General features: G+C 37.9%; 4 protein-coding genes across 10 annotated transcripts; 3 read left to right on the plus strand and 1 right to left on the minus strand.

The window, feature by feature from the left end:
* Positions 1-123: 123 nt before the first annotated feature.
* Positions 124-2311, plus strand: LOC26527535. 2 transcript variants are annotated; one of them, XR_006357906.1, is made up of 4 exons: positions 124-283; positions 339-1050; positions 1110-1701; positions 1760-2311. XR_006357906.1 is itself a non-coding variant. In XM_044011161.1 (3 exons), the coding sequence occupies exons 1-2, from the start codon at positions 226-228 to the stop codon at positions 887-889; spliced, it is 609 nt and encodes a 202-aa protein (XP_043867096.1). In that variant the 5' UTR covers positions 128-225; the 3' UTR covers positions 890-1701; positions 1760-2030. The 2 variants fall into 2 exon arrangements, 1 of the variants encoding a protein (XP_043867096.1); XM_044011161.1 differs by having other exon boundaries at positions 128-283; positions 339-1701; positions 1760-2030.
* Positions 2312-12289: 9978 nt separating this feature from the next.
* LOC26527206 lies at positions 12290-13324 on the plus strand. 2 transcript variants are annotated; one of them, XM_044011160.1, is made up of 2 exons: positions 12290-12623; positions 12684-13324. In XM_044011160.1, exons 1-2 carry the CDS (start codon positions 12563-12565, stop codon positions 13238-13240), a joined length of 618 nt encoding a protein of 205 aa, XP_043867095.1. In that variant the 5' UTR covers positions 12290-12562; the 3' UTR covers positions 13241-13324. The 2 variants fall into 2 exon arrangements, with proteins under 2 accessions (XP_043867095.1, XP_015019662.1); XM_015164176.3 differs by having other exon boundaries at positions 12306-12623; positions 12678-13324.
* Positions 13325-13453: 129 nt separating this feature from the next.
* LOC6580320 lies at positions 13454-15583 on the plus strand. Of its 4 annotated transcripts, none has more exons than XM_032729707.2 (3): positions 13454-13650; positions 13709-14792; positions 14974-15583. In XM_032729707.2, the coding sequence occupies exons 2-3, from the start codon at positions 14759-14761 to the stop codon at positions 15510-15512; spliced, it is 573 nt and encodes a 190-aa protein (XP_032585598.1). In that variant the 5' UTR covers positions 13454-13650; positions 13709-14758; the 3' UTR covers positions 15513-15583. The 4 variants fall into 4 exon arrangements, with proteins under 4 accessions (XP_032585598.1, XP_032585597.1, XP_002006168.2 ...); XM_032729706.2 differs by having other exon boundaries at positions 13456-13650; positions 13706-14792; XM_002006132.4 differs by lacking the exon at positions 14974-15583 and having other exon boundaries at positions 13501-13650; positions 13706-14392.
* An 823-nt stretch (positions 15584-16406) lies between these two features.
* LOC6580321 (protein lap1) lies at positions 16407-20642 on the minus strand. 2 transcript variants are annotated; one of them, XM_044011159.1, is made up of 6 exons: positions 20236-20642; positions 19849-20097; positions 19655-19790; positions 19308-19597; positions 17286-19247; positions 16407-17223 (listed from the first exon to the last, which is right to left on the minus strand). In XM_044011159.1, exons 2-6 carry the CDS (start codon positions 20002-20004, stop codon positions 17047-17049), a joined length of 2721 nt encoding a protein of 906 aa, XP_043867094.1. In that variant the 5' UTR covers positions 20005-20097; positions 20236-20642; the 3' UTR covers positions 16407-17046. The 2 variants fall into 2 exon arrangements, with proteins under 2 accessions (XP_043867094.1, XP_002006169.1); XM_002006133.4 differs by having other exon boundaries at positions 19849-20116.
* Between the last annotated feature and the right edge of the window lie 203 nt (positions 20643-20845).

Here is a 20845-nt window from a genome sequence, read left to right on the forward strand (position 1 = left end):
ATATATAATATATTCATACATTGTGACGTCATAGCTTCTGATCTGCGCTTTTTCGTTTCGGCACTTCGTAATGCAACCATGCAAAAAAGCTTCGTAGGAGCTTTCAACGCATTTTTATGAAATGTTTGTATTTCATTCATTCAGTGTATTTATGCTGGCGAACGAGAATGATACTGAATTATCGTAGTGCTTTTCTAGCTAACTGTGATAAATAATACCGAAGAAATGATGAAGACTGATGAAGAACAACTAACGGATACCAATACTGATAAGACAGAAACAAGTAAGTTACAGTTTCTATATTCCAATTTAGAATATTAAAGTTAGATTTCTTTTAGCTGTAGCTTTAGTGACGTCAAAAGTCAAAGTGTTGTCCATTGGAAATCAGGAAGAATACTTGAAGCCAGAAAAGCCGATGGAAACGGAATTTGATAAACAAATCTTTTATGATGAATGTAGGAAGCATTTTGGTCAACTCTTATTGGGTAGTAAAACGCCCCTTGCGTCCAATAATTGGTTTGTAATGGATTTGTTCGAAATGAAAACAATTGAGGAAGACGATCAACCCAGACGATATCAGTTTGAGTGTAATATTGGTGGTTCCCCGGGTAAGTATGTGGAGCATGGCGTATTCGGCCAGACCCTGTATGCCGACGAAGTAATGCACGAATTGAGAAGCCGCCTGAAGGACAAAAAGTGGATATCGAAGAATACATTGGTATTGCCAAGGAGAACGGATCTTACTCGGTCGACCTATCGCTTTGCAGACGAATATTACATTCACAATATGATTGTTGGCATCATCCAAGAACAGAAATTCAAAATATTTAAGTTTTTGCTATATTTACACCAAGAATATGTACGTGAAAGGCATAAGAATAGATTTTAAGAACCGTAAAATTATTTTCTATATAAGCATTTCCATCCAATAGTATATGCTCTTTGTAAGATATATTATATAAAAAGAAATATAACTGTATTGAAAACGATGCATAATGCCAAGATAATGGATGAAACTAAAACTGAATCAATTATGGACAACAATAATGAGTAGGCTAAAATTTCTCTTTTTATTTATTTGTCTCATATTAAAGTTAACTTATTTTCAGCTGTAGCTTTGTTAGCATCAGAAGTGAAAGTGTTATCCATCGGAAATCAGGAAGAACACTTTAAGCCAAAGAAGCCCTTAATAGAATTCGATAAACAAGTTTTTTTTGGATGACTGTAGAAAGCATTTTGGTCAACTCTTATTGGGAAATCGAGCACCTTCTGGCTCCGGCCAATACAAACGTTAAAATGGATTTGTTTGAAGTGACAACTATTGAACAAGATAAATTTAAAGACAATTGCATACAATATGATACTCTGTTCGTAGATATATATGAACAATTTAGTATTAAATTTATTTTCTGGGCTTAAAGTAAAAAATGTTGAACTTGAACTTAATTTGAGAAATCGCAGAGTAGATATTAGAATGTATATATGTATGTACAAAGGTATCTCTTTCAAAAGCTGTAATTGAGCTTTCTAAGCTTTCTTATGAAATCATATATTCTGCGGCAAATTTAGTATATAAATACAGCACAAAGTATAAAGACCTGTTGTCAACCTCTGTGTTCATTTTCAACAAATATAGTCTAAGGATTAAAAATATATATATATTAATTATTATATCTAAATTAAAAGTACAAATGGATGAAAGTAAGAATTAATGAACGTTTCTCTAAATATAATTAACTAACATCTTACATATTTACAGCAATGAATTCAACGATATTAGCTATAGGAGATAAGTCGGAGGCCTTAGAACATGAAGGGGCTAAAATGAAAAATAACATACGAAATTTGAATGCCGACTATAAAGATTATTTAAGGCAACTCTTAATGATAAATCCAATACCTAAAGACATGGCAGATGGCGAGTATCCAATTGAATGGTTTGGCATGGAAACCATTAGGAGGGAAAATCAACCCAATCTTTATAAATTTTACTGTTTCCCCGCAAAGAAAACTCATCCCACGAATACCAATTTATATTTCTTCAATCAGACAATTAATGCATATGCCCTATTGCGGGAGGTTAGAGCAATCCTTAAGAATGAACATTGGCTGTCAAAATATGTGCTAACTGGACCTTTGAAAGCCAATTTAGATGGTTGGGGCTATAGTCCCGAGGAAAATTATATTCGGAACGCAGTTTATAGGGCATATCAAGCCGAAAGTCGTAGACGATGGCAGGCCATATTTCCCTATGTGCTCTATTTACACAGGCAGCATGTAAAAAATAAATAAATGAGCTACGAGCCACTCACTATTGCATTGCTAATAATTTGGGAACTTTAATATGTAAATTAAGCTTTTTTGCTGTAGTTGTTAGATGTTAGTGTGCGGTGTTGCACAAAATGAGTAGACTTCAATAATCCCGTGGCGACGACCGACGTTCTTTATTATCAAAAATCAACTAAAGTACAGTGACATAAATTCTTATATCCAAAGCTAGCCCTAAACCCTGATTATGCTGACATTGCATATTTACGCGAGGCATCGCATTACTTCGGGCAACAACATTGTTGCGCGTTGGAGCCACTGCTGCTGTTGTGCAATATCCGCTGGGAACGGCTACATTCATGCTGACGGCGCGTGATCAATCTGAACATTTATGTTTTGCTGGTCGATTGTGTTAACTCCTCCCCCACTTAGATGAATGACGTCCTCGGCTTTCTTGAAACTGTTAATTAATGTTTGAAGATCACGTTGACGTTTGTTCCTCTGATGTCTTTGATAGAGTTTCATCGAAGCGTAGCAGGAGAGTAAAAGGATGGCCACGGTTAGCCCAGATACTATTGGCCTTCTTACTAGCCCTTCCTCTAGTTGAGCAATATCCCGCAGATTTTTTATGCTTATCTTCTGCAGGTATGGCAGGCTTGGTATCTCTTGGTGGTCTGTTATATTTAAGAGCGCAGATACCGCTGGTCCCGGGGATTTCCTCACGTAGTTTTTTTGGTTTTGGTATACGGTGTTGTTTACCTTTATCTTGTCGTCAAAGGTAAGGAGGAACGTCCCTTTTACCATCTGCTCGTTGACTGTAGCTGCTCCGTCGTTGATGATGATTACTCCATCGTCGACTATGGTTAGAGGTTCGAGGTGGCTGGGCCGAGTTGAACAATGTGCGGTGTCACCTGAGTGTAGCTGTTGAGCGCATGTTGTGTAGGGTGACTTCTTGCAGAACGTTATTGTGAGGGCTGTACTACAATTTCCTATTGATATTACATGATTTCCACAGTCAGCTAAATTGTAGTCTTCGGCGAAATTTATTATGATGCCGTTGTGTTGGACAGGGTATACGGTTAATTTTTTACATACTATGCTAGGCTTAGGATATCTTATAATGAAATGTAGAAAATTTTCGCTTAACAAAACTTTAATTTGAGATACTTCCATTAAGTCAGTAATAGTGATATTTATAGAGTGTTCATTAACAATGTTTTTTAAATCAGTGGAATCCAAAATGGAGGGGTTTACAATTCCAACCTTTGCAAGTGTTACTGATAGTATTAAGGTTTTTAACTCTGAGATAATTATTCTATTTCTTGTTAGCAGCGTTTCATATAAATGCTCTGTGTCTACTTGTTTTACTTTTGTGTTTTTTACTAGGAGGTTTACGGTGTCAGTTAGCTTATTAATTTGTTCCTGCATTTTTGTGTTTATGGTTATCTGCCTATTTTCTGACTCTACAAGTTCATTCTGTGTAAATTTTAGTTTCTCGAAATCATCATGGTCTGGCGTGCCAGCTACGACCTTTAGAACGGTGCCTAGCATATTGATACTCCCTAGCATGTCTATGGTGGACATTTACTGTAGCTATTAATGTTTCTATATGTTGTATGTCTGCGTCTAATAACATTCTCATATGTGATCGGGGGAAATGGTTTGCTAATTCTTTCGTATTTTTTACTATTTCTGAGTATAGGGTAAGGTTGGTTGAGTGCTTCAAGTATTGGAAATCCGTCCAAATGGTTACGTATCCGTCCAAGATCGGTATGTAGTCCATGTTAGTATAGTCAGTCAATTTCGCTGTTATCGTTGTAGCAAAAAGAAGTATAGTCCAAATCCTAAAAAGATAAAAAAGGGAATTTAATGTTTTGCCTATCTTAGATTGTCCTTGTGGACCACCCTCCCTTTTATTAAGACTGTTGTCCCCAAGTCTGCGTCAATTTTGCCTTCGTTGTATAGTGGTGTCAGTTTGTTCCCTAAGCGTCTGTTTGTTTTTTCCAAAACTGTGTCGCCTATTTGGAATTGTCTATTGTGTCTTGTTTCGTTTACTCTATTTGTTAGGAGTTGTTGTGCCTTTTGAATTTTATTTCCTATCTCTATTTCGAGTTCTGGGGAGGATGAGTGGATTATATCGATTGGTCGTTTGTCCGTTACTGAGTGAATTGTATTGTTATATTCGATAGTTGCTTGAAGTATCGTTTCAACAGTGTCAGTAATTTTCCTTTGAGCTGTTAGGCATCTTGCAATGTCACCGAGGGTGCTATGGAATCTCTCGACTTGTCCGTTTGATGTACTATGGAGTGGTGGGGCATTTACGATTTGAATGTTATATTGATTGTTTAGCAGAGATTTTATTGTTTCGGACTTTATGGAGGGCTCGTTATCGCAATAGATCGTCTTGGTATGCCGGTAAAAATTTACAAGTTGTAAAATTGCTGATTGTATGTCAATTATTGTCCTTGAAGCGATGGGTTGAACAATTGCAAATTTTGAAAATTTATCTATGCACGTAAGGAAGTATTTTTTATTGGTTGAGTATATGTCTATGTGTAGTATTTCGCCCACATAGGAAGGTATGGGTGTTTCTCCAAGTATTTGTTTTTGTGGGTGACGATTGTACTTAGCTGTTTTACAAATTTTACAATTTGAAACAACTTCGTTCGTTAATTTTGTCATTTTCGGAAAAAAATAGTCTTGTAAAATCTGCTTCACATTTTCTTGGGCTGCTCTGTGAGCCCGATTGTGTTCTGTTGCAATTATTTCTTTCTGTTCGTTTTTATCAAAAATGTCATTTACTATGTACTTTGTATATCGAAATGTTGTTGTTGGAAAAGTTTCTATTAGTTTATGTTGTATGAATGCTAATATTGGTAACTCGCAATGGATTGCATTTACGACATCTTTTTTGACTACATCGCAAACTCTTTTGATTAACGAGTCTCTGTTTGAGAAATGAATTGTATGTCGGATTTTCTTACCAAATAGGATAACTGTACGATCAGAGGCTATATTATTTTCTTCTATTATAATTTGGTTTTGGAAACAGTTGATTGGTTTGTCTGTTGTGTCTATGGTGTATGTGAGCGATATTTCGCTGTGAATTGTGGCTCTGTCTGACTGTACATCGTCCTCTAGGGCATGAATATTATGCCGTGACAGTGCGTCCGCAACGTAGTTCTCCTTCCCTGGCTTGTAATAGATGTTTGCGTTATATTCATCTATAAAAGCTTTCCAACGCCTGATTTTTGCGTTCGGGTTTCGGTCGGATACTGCAAACGTCAGAGGCTGATGGTCCGTAAAGATATTTAAATTTTTTACCCCATATAGATAATTTCGAGGTTTTTTTAAAGCCCAAACTATTGCAAGTAGTTCCCTCTCATTTGTTGCAAAGATAAGCTCTCTATCCTTTAATGTTCTTGATATCATGGTGATTGGTTTTCCACCTTGTGACAGAACTGCCCCAAGACCAGAGGATGAAGCGTCCGTTGTTAAATCAAACGGCTTCTTGTAGTCAGGGTAGAGCAACATTACATTTTCGGATGCAAGAACCTCTTTTAGCTTCTCGAATGCCGCATGTTGACTCTCGTCAAATTTTACTGGAATTTTTTTTGGATTGTCCGGCGCTCACTTTGCCATTTTGGCCTTTTAAGATGTCGCTTATAGGTTTTGCTATAGACGCGAAGTCCTTGATGAAACACCTATAGTAGCTTGCCAACCCAAGGAATGATCTGACGTTAAACAAAGTTGTTGGTACTTCATAGTTACGAATCGCTTCAACTTTACTTGGACATGTCTTTATACCATTACTTGAGACTACGAAACCTAGGTATTCTACACTTTCTTTGAAAAAGTGCGACTTTTCTGGTGAAACTCTCATGTTGGCCTCGTATAGTTTATCTAGGACCCAGGCGATATGCTTGACATGGCTTTCCATATTTTCAGAAAAAATGATTACGTCGTCTACGTAAACATAACAAGATTTTCCAATTTGCTCTCTGAGCACATCGTCAATGGCTCTCTGAAAAATACTAGGTGCATTTTTCAAGCCAAAAGGGAGCCTGCAGAACTCATACTTTCCGCTTCCTACAGAAAAGGCTGTTTTTTCTCTATCTTTTTCGGCAAGTAAAATCTGGTGGAATCCGGATTTTAAATCTAGTGTTGTAAAGTACTTTGCTGTGCCTAAGTTGGATAAAATGGAGGCTATATTGGGAATGGGGTATTTGTCATCTATTGTCTTTTTGTTTAGTTTTCTGAAGTCTATAACTAAACGTTTCTTTTTTCTTCCCTGCTCGTCGGTACCTTTTTTTATCTACAACCCACACGGGGTTATTGTATGGTGACTGGGACGGACGTATTATACCGTTTTCTAACAGATCTTGAGTTTCTGTGTTTACGAATTCTGATACGCCCATTGGGTATGGATATAATTTTGAATAAATGGGATTCTCGTCCTCTGTTCTAATAGTTGCAATGACATTTGTATTATACGGAAGCGCTTCATTTGGTTCCGCAAATACTCCTGCTCGGGCTTTGAGCATTGTTTGAAATTCCGTTGTTATAGCCTGAGGGGCTTCTATTTCTTTGACACTTGTGAAATTTACGGCTGGGCATTTTAGAAAGTTAATGGTCTCAGAACCATAGTTTGTTGTTAGTTTCTTATTTTTTGAAGTCTAATAAAACGTTGGTTTGGTTTAGTAGGTCAAGTCCGATTATACCATCGAATGTCGTGAGGTTTGGTAATAAGAAAAATGTTGTCTTGGTATTAAAAAGGTGCATTATGCATTTCTTGTCAACTACGTTGTGGCCATGGATTGATTTTAATCGAAAGGGTTTTTCTACCGGCGTAATATTTTTAGTTCTTTTAATGGTCTCACGTAATTCTTTGAGGCTCCGGTATCTATTAGCAACTTTATGGTTTTCCCTGCTATCGTTCTCTCTATGAACGGGAGCAGGGATTTATTCCTAAAAAATTGACCTGGTCGTATTCGTCCAATTCATTGTCAACGTCTTCTGTCTCGGTTTCTGCGATCGCTTGGTATTCGCTATTGTCCTGCTCGTATTCTGTATCTTCTGTTCCTAGGTGGTTAACTCTTTGCTGTTTCGGTCCTGTGAACCGTGCGCTACCGCTGTTTGGTCGTTTGTTTGCCTGTCCCTGGTTATTGTAGTTTTCGTATTGAGTGCGTCGTTGTTGATTTGGCCACTGAGTCTGTTTCGAGAAGGTCGCGTTTTGTTGGTGTTGCGTAGCCTGTCTGAAGCGAGAAGATGAGTCAACGTCCATTGGTTCTACCTGTTCTTGTCGTGGTGAGAATTCTGGTCTTTTGTAGTGTGGGCTTTTTCCTGGTTGGTTGTGTTTTGGGTCTTGAGCTAGAGTCTTGTCTCTGACTTGCTGTCTTTGTTCGATCTTCTGCGCTTTTTCTTCTATACTGCGGGCGAAATTTGTGGCGAACATATAACGTTCATGATTTGACTCAACTTCTTGAGCCAATGCCAATGCAGAGGGAAGATCAATTGGTCTAGCTGAGAATAGGACATCACTTAAGGCCTTCCTGGTTCCTGAGATGAATACTCGCAGGGCGTCTGCTCTATATTTCTCATTTAGCGAAGAGGCAACGGTGGTGTCGTAGGTCATGATTGTCTTATTTATAAGTAAAGTCAGTTTCTTTTCTACCTCGTCGTAGTACTGCAGTAGTGTCAAATTTCCTTGGCGGAGTGTTGACATCTCCTGTTCAATTAAGTATATCGGTCGTTTGTCGGAGTACGTGAAATCTAACCGATTTATAATGGCCTTAAAATTTAGAGGAGTGTCGAAAGAAGAGAGTACCATATCAGCAGCGTTCTTAATTTTGTTTCTTAATATTCCCAAAGCTTGATAATGCTTTGAGCTACCATCGTATTTCTCATATACCTTGTATGCGATATGCGCAGCCTTTCTCCAAGATACATAAGTTTCGCTTTTTCCTTCAAAGTCCGGGAGGGACTTCATGATGTCAAGGGTTTCGTTGCAAATAACACCTATTTTGATTTCTGCCTCCTTGAAAGTTTCTACCTCGGGTGCGCTAACCTGTACTGAATTTATACGTTGTTCAATTTCGTTTAATTTTCTATCAAAGCTATCTTTTTGAGCAGCTAAAGCGCTTGCGACTGCGCCTTCTACTATAGCTTTTAATTGATCTGAATTCAAAGCCATTTTTAAATTTTCTGTGTTGTAAATTTTTCGAAAATTTGTTATTAAATCTTGTATTTCACTATCACTCATAGGGCAAGTAAAGACAGGGAATTTTGCGTGCTGCGTTTTTTGTTATTAATAATTAATATTTAAAGGTTGAAATTGTGTTTTTATTTGTTTTTACTCCTTAATTTCTTTTTTTGCAATGAACACTCTACTCACATGTTCTTATATTATGTTAGTAGACTGTATGTTGTGTGTTTCTTCGCTGATGAGCCGCTTCGTGGTGGGTGTCTTCGCTGCGTACTGCTTCGTCTAATGCTGCTTTCTTTTTTTCTTTTTTCGTTTTGGTTATGCGTTTTAGTTGTCTTGCTGTTTTTTTTTTGCACTTGTGGGGTATTTATCTCACTGAATGCTTGTTTTAATCGAAGTTTTAATTTCGTTTTTTTTTTTTTTTTGTTTTTTGGGTTCGTTTCGGTTGGGCGCCAATTAAGCTTTTTTGCTGTAGTTGTTAGATGTTAGTGTGCGGTGTTGCACAAAATGAGTAGACTTCAATAATCCCGTGGCGACGACCGACGTTCTTTATTATCAAAAATCAACTAAAGTACAGTGACATAAATTCTTATATCCAAAGCTAGCCCTAAACCCTGATTATGCTGACATTGCATATTTACGCGAGGCATCGCATTACTTCGGGCAACAACATTGTTGCGCGTTGGAGCCACTGCTGCTGTTGTGCAATATCCGCTGGGAACGGCTACATTCATGCTGACGGCGCGTGATCAATCTGAACATTTATGTTTTGCTGGTCGATTGTGTTAACTTGTATATGTATGGTGACTATTAATATTGTTTGATAGATCTTATAGAGCAAAAGCAGGTCAAAATTTTTATATTTCTGATTTATTGGGTTTTAATGAATCATGCAATATAAGACAACTTTAAACGACTTAAGACTAACATTAAGCACACATATATCCTAATAATAGTATTTAAAGCATATATGTATGTATGTTCAAAACAATATTAAAGCTTACATTGGGACGTCACAGGTTGTGAATCGCGCTGTCGTGTTCAGGACTTTCATAATGGAACCTTACTCATAATGTAACTTTACTAAAAAGCTTTATGTAAACTTTCAACACATTCATTGTGAAATCTTTGTATTACATTCATTCAGTTTAGTAGTTCTGTCGGCGCAGCGGAGGGCTTTTGGCATTTTCTAATTGCATTTCAACCGAGTAGAGTTAGTCACCAATGAAATGATAGAGACTGCAAGAACAAGAGAACCAGCTGCGGATAACAATACTGATAAGGCAGAAACAAGTAAGTTAAAATTTCGTTTCTGCCATTTGAAAATAATAAATTTTGATTATTTTCAGCTATGTCATTATCAGTGTCAGAAATCAAAGTATTGTCCATCGGAAATCGGAGAGAATACGTGAAGCCAAAGAAGCCAGCTCTCAAATTTGATAAGCAAATCTTTGGAGATGCCTGTAGGGGGCATTTTGGCCAACTCTTATTGGGGAATAGAACTCCATTTGTATCAAATAATATTTTTATGATGGATTTGTTTAAAATGGACACAATCGAGAATGATAATCAACCCAGACGATATCACTTTGAGTGTCATCACGGCGCTTGTCCGGGTAGCTCTATGAAGTATGGCATATTTGGCCACACACTGTATGCCAGTGCAGTAATGCACGAACTGAAAAGGCGACTGAAAAACCACAATTGGATATCGAAGAATACACTGGAAATGCCAAGAAAAATCATTGGTCGTTCATACTATTGCCTTGAAGACGAGTATTACGTGCAGAATATAGTTCACGACATTCTCCATGAGCAAAGACTTAGAGCACTTCAGTTTATGCTATACTTACACAAGGAATATGTAAACGATAAGCACAATTCTTAGAAATCTTTAATTTATTTCTTTGTGTATTGGTTTATTAAATTAGTTAGGTAAGATAATTAAAAGAATAAAGAAAGACTTTTTTAAGTTATATTTTTTATAAAATGTATGTTAAATAGGAACAAGCCATAAAGCTCTTGTCGGAGCCCCCCGCTAAAATTTCCGCTCTTTGGCTGTCTGCATACCAAGAGTAAGGGAAACGAAGAGATACCGAAGTTATGTATGCAATGGTATTCGTTTCGTATTCAAGTAAAACGAAGCTAGAATGCTTGCAGCAGCACCGACTGCTCCCATTGGTCATTTAGATCTCGATTAAAACGATCTCTACCTGTCGCCGGGCTCAACATTTGAGAGCGTCGTAGTGTGTGTGAGAGAGTCGCCCTATATAAAGGGCAGCAGCTCCAGCATTTCTTCAGTCGTCCAGGCCTGGTGGGAGTCAGTTGTGCTTAGTAAAGTGAAGTGTAGTAGTGTGTGTAAATATTTAATGATCGTTCAGCTAAGTTAAGAGGGAAAACTTAGAGAAAATACTTGGAAGAAACATTTAGGAAAATACTAAAAAAATACTTTGAAGAAATAGTTAGAGGAAAGACATAGAAGAAATAGAGAAAAAGACTTAGAGGAAACACTTAGAAGAAACACTTTGAATAATTACTTTGTATAGTATAGTATTTCAGTATAGTATAATTTGCTAATTGCTTGAAGCCTTGCTTTTTAGTCAGCTGTGTTGCAATTGTATTTTCTTTTTAACAACTGATAAAGTTAATCATAATATAAATATTGCAAAATTTTTTATTTTACATTAACATTTTAAGCCTATTTATTAATATTCCAGATATTCTGATTATAAATATTACAATATATAAAATCATTCAAAAGCTTTTCATTCAAACTGCAGTTGTTTTCTATCTGGAACTAAAAGCTTTCTTTGATAGCTTTTGTTAGATTTGTGAAATTACTAATGATTATCATTTTGCAGTCTGCAGTGCATTGAAGACGTTTGACAATAATAAAATCAAGGCACTCAAACTTAACCCACAACAAATAATATATATAACAAAATAATTATGTACAACGAACAGGAGACAGAAGATGACACAAGTAAGTTACATTTCGAGCATTGCAAGACAATAATAAAATAAAGAAAATTCCAATTGTTACACATGTAAAGCTCTAACGACACTGACCTCTACAACAAAGGTATTAGCCATTGGAGATCCGAAGGAAGTCGTAAGTCGCAGAAAAGCTAAGCCAGTTACGATCGAGAATAGTTTCAGCGTGGACTGCACAAATTATTTGAGTTTAGTTTTGATGGGAAATCCAGCGCCAGTCGACGATGTCAGTGGTCTGTGTCCCATTGAATGGTTTGGAATGGTAACCTTCGCCTTCGAGAATCAGCCCACTCGCTATCAATTTTACTGTTACCCCGCACAGAAAACAAAGCCCAGGCATACGTATCTAAATTACTTCTATCAGACAATTAATGCAAATGCCGTCTTACGTGATGTGCGACGGTTCCTGAAGGAGGAAAATTGGATATCCAAGAATGCTATAGTAGGTCCACTCAAAGGAGACGTATACCGTAATGCCTATAAGCCTGAGGAGTTTTATATTTTAGGTTTTGTTTTCAAAGCCTTGAATATTCAAAGAGCGAAGGTACTTCCGTACTTGATGTACTTGCACAGAGAACATGCACATAATACGCAGCATCGATAATAATTTGTTAAAATCAATAGATTAACACATTTATAGATTAATTATCTAAATTAAAACTGAAAAAAAAAAACAACATTATTTTTCACGTTTTGGAACTGCCTTTCAGTCAAAGCTTAAGATCTATTTATCTTATTTTATTTTTATTTTTATATTATTATATTCTTATTATATATCTAGAGAAAATTTAAATTCTTAAAAGCTGTATAGTTGATCGACAAGTTTTAAGTCAAATTCGAAAAGTATTTAAAATCTACATACATATATATATATATAGAAACTATAATCAAGTTTACATTGTGACGTCACAAGTTGTGCTTCGTGCTGCTTTGTTTCGGCATTTCATAACGCAGCCATGTTAAAAAGCTCCAATCGAGAATAGATTTGTTGATATTTGTTGTGAAATGTTTGTATATCACTCTCAGTTTGTTTATTTATACCGGCGACAGAACTGTCCAAATTGCTAGTCAGCTTTGATATATAATACCGAAGAAATGATAGAGACTGAACCTGAATCCATTATGAATAATGATTATAATAAAAAAGCAGAAAGAAGTAAGTTAATTGATTTAAAATTTTGTTGTAAATATTAAAGTTGACTATTTTCAGTTGTAGCTTTATTAACGTCAGAAGTGAAAGTATTGTCCATTGGAGATCGGAGAGAATGCTCCAAGCCAACGAAGCCTGCAATCGTATTTGATAAAAAAGTCTTTTATGATGACTGTAAGAAGCATTTTGGTCAACTCTTATTGGGAAGTCGAAACTGTGTGCCCAATGATCGTTTTATGATGGACGTGTTGGAAATGAACACAATTGAAGAAGATAATCAACCCAGACGCTACCATTTTCAGTGTTTGCCCAGCTCCTATCCGGGTATATACATGGACTGTATGCATGGCGTATTCGGCCAGACTTTTTATGCTGATGCAGTAATGCACGAGTTGAAAAAGCGACTGAAAGACCAAAAGTGGATATCAAAGAATGTATTGGAATTTCCCAAGAAAACGAAAGTTTTTCGCTCGCGCCCTTGTTTTGAGGATGATTACTACGTTCACAATCTGGCCCTTGATATTCTCTGTGAACAAAAGTTGAAAGTCTTTCAGTTTCTGCTCTATTTACACAAACAATATGTAAACGATAGGTTACATTCTAAGAGATTTCAACAACCGTAAAATTTTCTGTATAATTGCTTGATTTAAGTTGTTTTCCATTTAATAGTATTTAAAGATATAACAGATATATATTTTATAACAATACTTGATTTTAAATTGATTTGCATGAGTCACAATTTGATTAACTTTTTTGGGCATAGTATATATGTACATATCTACATACATATGTAGTTAAGTCTGTTATAACAAGTCTTCAATGTTTTGAATAACTTTACCAAAAGCTTTTGCTGAGCTTTCAAAGTTTTTATTATGAAATCATATGTTTAGCGTCAGTTTATAAATACAGCAGCAACGAGAGAGACCTGTTGTTAGTCTCTCTGTTTACCCAAAAGATATAATCTGCAGAAGTAAAGCAAAATAAAAAAATAAATACAATATTATGGCTAACGATAAAGCAGATATGGATACAAGTAAGAGTTAATTCATGTCCCTCAAAATATAAGCTAACATCTAACATATTTGCAGCAGTAAGCACTACGATATTAGCAATAGGAGACGAGACGGAAGACTCCAACCAGGAAAAGCCTGAAAAGACATTAAAAGATTTGGAAGTTGAGTTCAAAAACTATTTTAGCGTACTCCTAATGGGAAATCATAAGCCCAAAGACGAAGCCGATGGCACGTATCTATTGGAATGGTTTGGCATGGAATCCTTCAGAAGAGAAAATGAGCCCGTTCGCTTTCAATTTTACTGCGTGGGCGCACAGAAAACAAAGCCCGTGAATGCAAATCCGTTTCACTTCTTCCAAACGATCAATGCACAGGCCTTGATGCGTGAGGTGAGAAATACTCTTAAGGAAGAACGTTGGATATCAAGGTATGAGATGATTGGACCTATTAAAGGCAAACTTAACCCAACTCGCCATGACGAGGAAATGTATGTTCGACGTGCAGTCTATGATGCACTGATTGCTGAAATGCATCGAGAATCGGGTGTATTGCTTCCCTATTTACTCCATCTACACAGGCAATATGCAAAATATAATACAAGACGTTAAGCCATTGTTGCCTTTGACTCAGGAATTAAGCTCTATAAGGAATACTTAATTATTTTATTAATTACCTTAATTAACTTTTACTCATACAAGTATTTTTTACCTATCTAAATTTATGTTGAGCAATAAATACTATTTATTTATATTTTGTACAGAAGAGTTGCTCGTAAAGCTTTGTTTTGGGCATAAGTCATAGTCAGTCAGTCAGCTGTGCCGGATTTTCTTTCTTTGTATCAATGGAAAACGTTCAATCAATAATTATATTCATATTCTGATTCTAAATATAAAAATATATACTTATAGTCTAAGATAACAGAAAAAAAGCATGCTAATTGCAGCTTTATCTAGATGGAACTAAAAGCTTTCTCGAAGAGCTTTTGACTGTTTTGCGAAATTACTAATGTTTAGTATTTGGCTGCGTATATAGCGTCATCGAAGGCTGTTGCCAATAACAAAGCCAGAGAGAGAGTCAATACAAACGTTGCCAAAAAAAAAAAAGAAAAATAATATAGTTTAAATAATTATGAATGAAGAAACGGAAATTGAAGGTGAAAGACGTAAGTTAGATTTCGTATATGGAAAAAAAAGTAATAATAATAATAAATAAAAAAAAAAATAAATAAATAAAAAAAAAATTAAAAATAATAATAATAATAATAAAAATAAATAAATAAATGAGAATAAAAAAAAAAAAATAACAATAACTAAATAAATATCCAATTATTTACCATTTAAAAGCTCTATCAACGCAGAAAGCAAAAGTATTGCTCATTGAGGATCCCACAGAAGGCGTAAATCTCAAAAAGCCGGAACAAGATGCCATCAAGATGAACTACATGAATTATTTGAGTTTAATTCTAGTGGGAAATCCAAGTCCAATGGAAGTTGTCAATGGCGAGTATCCTCTGGAATGGGTTGGAATGGAAGTCATTAGGAGAGAAAATAAATCAACTCTTTATCAATTTATATGTTTGAGCGCTCAGAAAACCGAGCCTAAGAATGTTGACCTAGACAAATTTTACCAGACAATGAATGCAAGTGCCCTAATGCGTGATGTTAGACAAGTTCTTAAGAAGGAACGTTGGATATCAAAGTATGTGGTAACTGGACCTCTCAGAGGCAATGTAGGCGATTGGGCCTATAATTCCGAAGAATCCTATATTATGAATGCTATATATAGGGCAGTTCGAGCCGAAAGGCTGAAAGAAAGCGAAGTGATATTTCCTTATCTGCTCTATTTACACAGGCAGCGTGTAGAAAATAATCGGAGACGTTAAGCCATTTACCTGTAACATTGTTTTTAACTCAGGAACTTAGATAGAGAATACTGAAATCCGTTGGAAGACTTAAAATAATTAATTTAATTATAAATCTTAATCAATTAAATTTTTTATATTTACTATTTAAAAAAATTCAGAACGTTAGTTTAAGTGAAAATTTCATGTCTTTATTTTATGAATAAACTTCTTTTTTTTTTAAATTTCTTTTCTGGATGATTTGTTGTAGCGCGTAGAAATAACATTTTTGTTCTTGTAACGTGCGTCCTAAAGCTATCCGTATTTGTGTATGTGTGGGTATGTATTAATGTATTATAAAGATATAGAAATGTTCAACTCTCGCATAATTTGATATTGATAATATCTGCTAAATTATAATACTGTTCACAACGCCAATTTGTTCAAGAAGTGAATAACTTTACATAGACAAAATGATTGCTCTAGACAATAAATATAGAATACATAGATTTATATTTATATATGTATATCGAATTTATATTGCTGCTCCATAACAACTAACATAAACAGCTAATATTTTTAACTTTATTCTAAGCACATATTGATTTCAATTTGGAACAAATTTAAACAACGCTGGGCGTAAAATAGGCGCTAGTTGTAAATATTGTATGTATATATATACTATATATATGTATTTAAGTGTGGTTGTAAATGCTGTTTATGTGGTACTCGTAATTGTATGTACGTATTATCAACGCTAATTGCACTATTTATTAAATGTTCTATATGTTTGCTATGAATTACACTGGCGGTCAAAATAGAGGCCTACTCTTAGATAAAAACTAAACTTAGAGCGACCTTTCTATATTTGTATATGTGTCTATTATAATATTAATATATTAACTGAAGACTCCAACATAATATAGACTATACGAATTTGATACAAATAAATATGTTTAATGTTTTCAAGAAATATACATATATTAACCGAAAAGAAACAAAAATATATTGCTTTACTTTGAATACCAGTTGAGTACTATTTCACTTTGAAGCTCCGCACGAAAAACTAATTCATTCTTAATCAATACTTAAGCTATCAAGTTTAATACAATATTTACGATCAAGTAACAAGTTTGAAAACAGTTTCAGAGGCGAAAAAGGGAAATACATTTAACTTAATTTACAGTTCGAATACCTAAATATAAACCACCGTTTCGCATATAATATAATCAATGTGTTTTAAACCAACGAGAGAATACAATTTGTTGAGAACATAATGGTGAGAATTACACATACATAACGCTTCGCCGCGTATCTTAAATGACATTCGAAATCGTATCTAACTAAATGAAATGCATCAACTGGAAGCTGGTTATGTTATGTCGTCTGTGACTCTAATTACTATAAGTTTAAGGCGCCAGTGCAAAGGACGTTTATGGCTTGGAAATGCATTTGTTAATATTTATGGTTCGCTAAATTTCAATTAGCTTATTGCAAAATTGTTTTAGAAAAATGCGCAAAAGTCTTCGGTCTCGGTATATAGAGGCATGGGGGGAGTGGGGTATGGATGGGGTGGTCACTTGCGTGACAGCATTATGTTAATAACTGTGCCGCAATTATGCAGAACACGTTTGGCATCGCTCAGATTGGCATTGGTCAGGTCATAGCCGTCGATCTCCAGCAGCTTATCGTTGAGGCTCAGCAGCCGCGCAGCATTCGAATTTGGCGTTATGGCGCTCACAAAGATCCCCACCTGAAAAGCAACCGAATAATGATTAGTTAGAAGCTCCAAATAATATTACAGCAAGTATTCACCTGATTAAGCAGCTCGGCAACATCGAAGCCAATGCTGTGCTCCCATTTGAGGGTCACTTGCTTAACAGTCGGATTCTTGTGCACACCAAATATCCAGGTTGACTTTTTACCACCCCTGGACGTATTGTTGGTGGCCGTGGAGTTGACTGAGTGCTGCGATAACGTGTCATCCATTTCCTGCAGCTGCTGCAACTGCTGCTGCTGCTGCTGTTGCAGCTCATCAATTTCCTGTTGCTGCTCCAGCTGCTGCTGCTGCAGTTCCAGCTGCTCAATGTTGATATTGTTTTGGTAGTCCAGCTCCTCAGATTGCGCACCGATTGCCGTCGTCTTGAAGTTGCTGTTTAGTGCATCCTGATAGCTCTGGTTGCTCTGCTCGTAAAGCGATTGTGTTGGCGACATTTGTTGTTGCTGCTGCATTTGTTGTTGCTGCTGCTGTTGTTGCTGCTGCTGTTGTTGGTGTTTGCGCTGTCGCATTGACTCGTAGAGCGTGAGATCTTCCGGCGTCTTCTTTGTATACACTCGCGCTATATGATAGGGCGGCGGCTCCATGCGTGGTGGTGGCGCCGCCGGTGGCTGTTGCAGCGGCTGCAGCTCATAGTTCTCCTCGGTGCCATTGGACAAATGCGTCGTTGGCAGCGGCAAAGTGTTGGCATCCACATAGAGCTGCTGGTAATGCGCATCGTAATTGACCAGCGGCATGCCATAATATTCTTGCGGCGTCTGCTGCTGCGCCGGCTGGTAGACACCATAAATGTGGGCCGCCTCGGGCGCAACGCCATATATTGCACTTGCTGTGTGATCCACAGCGTCCTGATTGCTATCACAGTGTGGCATGGCCACTTGGCCATTGGGCACCACGACACGCGCCTCGCGCACCTCACTCGATGACGCTGACGCCGCAGCCGCTGCCGCTGCGTTCGCCGCCTGCGCCTGTCGCATGTACTTGGCCATTTGGCGCAGCTCCTTGGGGTAGGGCGTGGGCGAACGCATCAGACGCACCGAGCTGCCAGCGGGCAGCTGCTCTGGAGTGGGCGGTGCCGTCACATAGCTGGCGGGGTAGCTGGGCGCGGGATGTGGTGCACTGTTGGTGTTCGTGTTGCTGTTGTTGTTGCTATTGCTATTGGTGCCGCCGGCACTTAGAATGGTCGCCTCTTCGGCGAAGCAAATGCGACGTGATGGGCTCGACGGATGCTGCGGCTGTTGCGCATGATTCGCGTAGACGAATTCGTATTGATCCTGGACCTGCTGTTGCTGCTGCGCCTGCATTTTGAATGTCACCTGCGGCAGCATGAAGCACGTCAGCTGCGTCTTGCTGCTTGCATCCAAATACTGCAGCGGCACCAGGGGCTGCGACTGATTGTCGCTGAGCCACAGAGACGTGAGATTCACCAGGCTCAGCATGGAAACGGGCAGCGCATTAATGTAGTTATTAACCACATTGAGCACCTTCAATTTGGCCAAGTGTCCGATATTTTGCGGCAACGCAGATAGCTGATTGTTGGCCACGCTCAGCACGCTCAGTTGGCTGCAGCTGCAGAGCTCGTCGGGCAGGTGCCGCAGCTGATTGTCATCGGCGAAGAGGAAGCGCAGTTTGGTCAGCGATCCAATCGTGCTGGGCAGACGCATCAGCTTATTGTGACTTAGCACCAGCTCCTCCAGTTGCTCTAGGTAGCTGATGCTATCGGGCAGCTCGCTGAGGCCGTTCGACTCGCATTTAAAGGTGACTAGAGACTTGAGCATGCCCACGCTGAAGGGAAACGCCTCCAGGTTATTGGAGCACACGGACAAGACCTCGACATTCCGCCAGTTGCTCAGCTCATTGGGAAGTGTGTCCAGTAGATTGCCATTGGCCTCGAAATGCTGCAGATCTCGCAGTTTGCCAATATTGGGAGCCACACGACGTATTTGATTAAAATCAATCCATAGCTCGCGCAGCGACTTTAGTTCTCCAACGACCTCCGGCTTTAATAGAAGCAAAATTAGATTACCTTGCATTTGAGTTTTACTTTATTATGCGCTTACCAGTTCGGTGAACTCATTGCCGCCAATATCAAGTCGCTGCAGATTCACCAAACGGACCATTGACTTGGGCAACGTGATGAGATTGTTGAGGCGCACCTCCAAGATTCGCAAATTGACGAGACGTCCAAAATTGGCGGGCAAGAACTCCAGATAGGTTTCGTTCAACAGCAGCTCTTGCAGCGATATCAGTGATGTTATCGCATCCGGCAGACGCTGCAGGCTATTGCAACTGAGATCCAAGTGGGTCAGGTGCTTGCACGCCTTTATCTCCTCCGGCACATTGACAATTACTGCAAAGGGAAATTACATTAATAGATGCATTTTACATAATCATTTATACAACTAACGATTGCGGTTCAGATCCAAATGCTGCAATTGACGCAGCGAACCAATTGCCTGCGGTATGCTCTCCAAGTTGTTGCTGTTCACCTGAAGGACTCGCAGTCCTTGGCAGTAGAACAGCTGCGGTGGCAATGTTTGCAGCTGAAATGATAAATCAATTATGAGATGAATATTTATTTTTTATTAGTTTACAACTCACCCGCGCATTGCTCAGATGCAGTTCCTCGAGAGTGCGCTCGTGTTGCCACACCTCGGGAAAGGCATCCTGGAGCGGTGTATTGCTATAGTCCAGCTTGTCGATGACCTCTTCGCGTTTAAATTTAAAGCAAGGGAAGCATTTGGACAGCAGCGGCATTTTACCGTTTCGTGTGAATGGTTTGTTTTATGTTTTATTGCTCTACGTTATTATATTAAGGCACGGCCACGGTTGTTATTGTTGTTGTTGTTGCTGTAACAATTATTGCGGGCTACAAATAAACATATGTACGTACGTACGGTAAGCCAGGCCCACACACACATAGAGTTATTTATGTCCATACATACATATATAGAATTAAATATGCGGTAAGCCCGTCGCATAACTTACCTATGAATCATCGCTGCTTCTGCTGCTGCAGCAGCACAAAGGCAGCGGCCGCATTGAACGCTGCTCCGTTATAATTCATTGGCATTTTGCTGGGCTTGTTATTGTTTCAATACTAGCACATATACAACACGCACACACACACACACACGCATACATATAGATTTATATTTATACATACGCACAAGCCCAAACAATAAGAAGGCTACGTCTGCTCGGAGCCGATTGCTTAGGCAGCCGGCACCTTGCACGCCTTAGCGGTTGCTACGTTACGCTATTTACGCGTCCTGCCTGTATTTTATGTTTATTTACGCACTTGATTTCGATTTTCTGTAATGTTTTTCGCTTTGAAGGCAAGTTGCGAGTTGGCAGCAGCCACAGTGCACAGGAATGCACAGCAACAAAAGTATCGATAGATGTGCCGATGGTAATCGATATATGGCTGGTCAAGTGCGCGCTATTGTGTAAGTGTATTATTTGCTATATAAGTTTGTTAAAGTATGTTCAGTAATTACTTTAGTTAGCATTTTCATAACTTATAAACAGAATATTAATAAATGAATCGCATATTTCAACATTACAGCAATTTACAATATATGCGGACAGTGTTGAA

This window comes from Drosophila mojavensis, unplaced genomic scaffold (assembly GCF_018153725.1).
Source record: "Drosophila mojavensis isolate 15081-1352.22 unplaced genomic scaffold, ASM1815372v1 contig_81, whole genome shotgun sequence".
In the NCBI taxonomy this organism is placed as follows: domain Eukaryota; kingdom Metazoa; phylum Arthropoda; class Insecta; order Diptera; family Drosophilidae; genus Drosophila; species Drosophila mojavensis.

Coding starts and splice junctions, on each gene's coding strand:
- LOC6580321 (XM_044011159.1), bottom strand. CDS start 20,004: ATGCCGCTGCTGTCCAAATGCTTCCCTTGCTTTAAATTTAAACGCGAA. Junction 19,791..19,848: donor TGCATCTGAGCAATGCGCGG/GTGAGTTGTAAA, acceptor TTATCATTTCAG/CTGCAAACATTGCCACCGCA. Junction 19,598..19,654: donor TTTGGATCTGAACCGCAATC/GTTAGTTGTATA, acceptor TTCCCTTTGCAG/TAATTGTCAATGTGCCGGAG.
- LOC26527206 (XM_015164176.3), top strand. CDS start 12,563: ATGATAGAGACTGAACCTGAATCCATTATGAATAATGATTATAATAAA. Junction 12,624..12,677: donor TAATAAAAAAGCAGAAAGAA/GTAAGTTAATTG, acceptor GACTATTTTCAG/TTGTAGCTTTATTAACGTCA.
- LOC26527535 (XM_044011161.1), top strand. CDS start 226: ATGATGAAGACTGATGAAGAACAACTAACGGATACCAATACTGATAAG. Junction 284..338: donor TACTGATAAGACAGAAACAA/GTAAGTTACAGT, acceptor GATTTCTTTTAG/CTGTAGCTTTAGTGACGTCA.
- LOC6580320 (XM_032729707.2), top strand. CDS start 14,759: ATGAATGAAGAAACGGAAATTGAAGGTGAAAGAC. Junction 14,793..14,973: donor GGAAATTGAAGGTGAAAGAC/GTAAGTTAGATT, acceptor ACCATTTAAAAG/CTCTATCAACGCAGAAAGCA.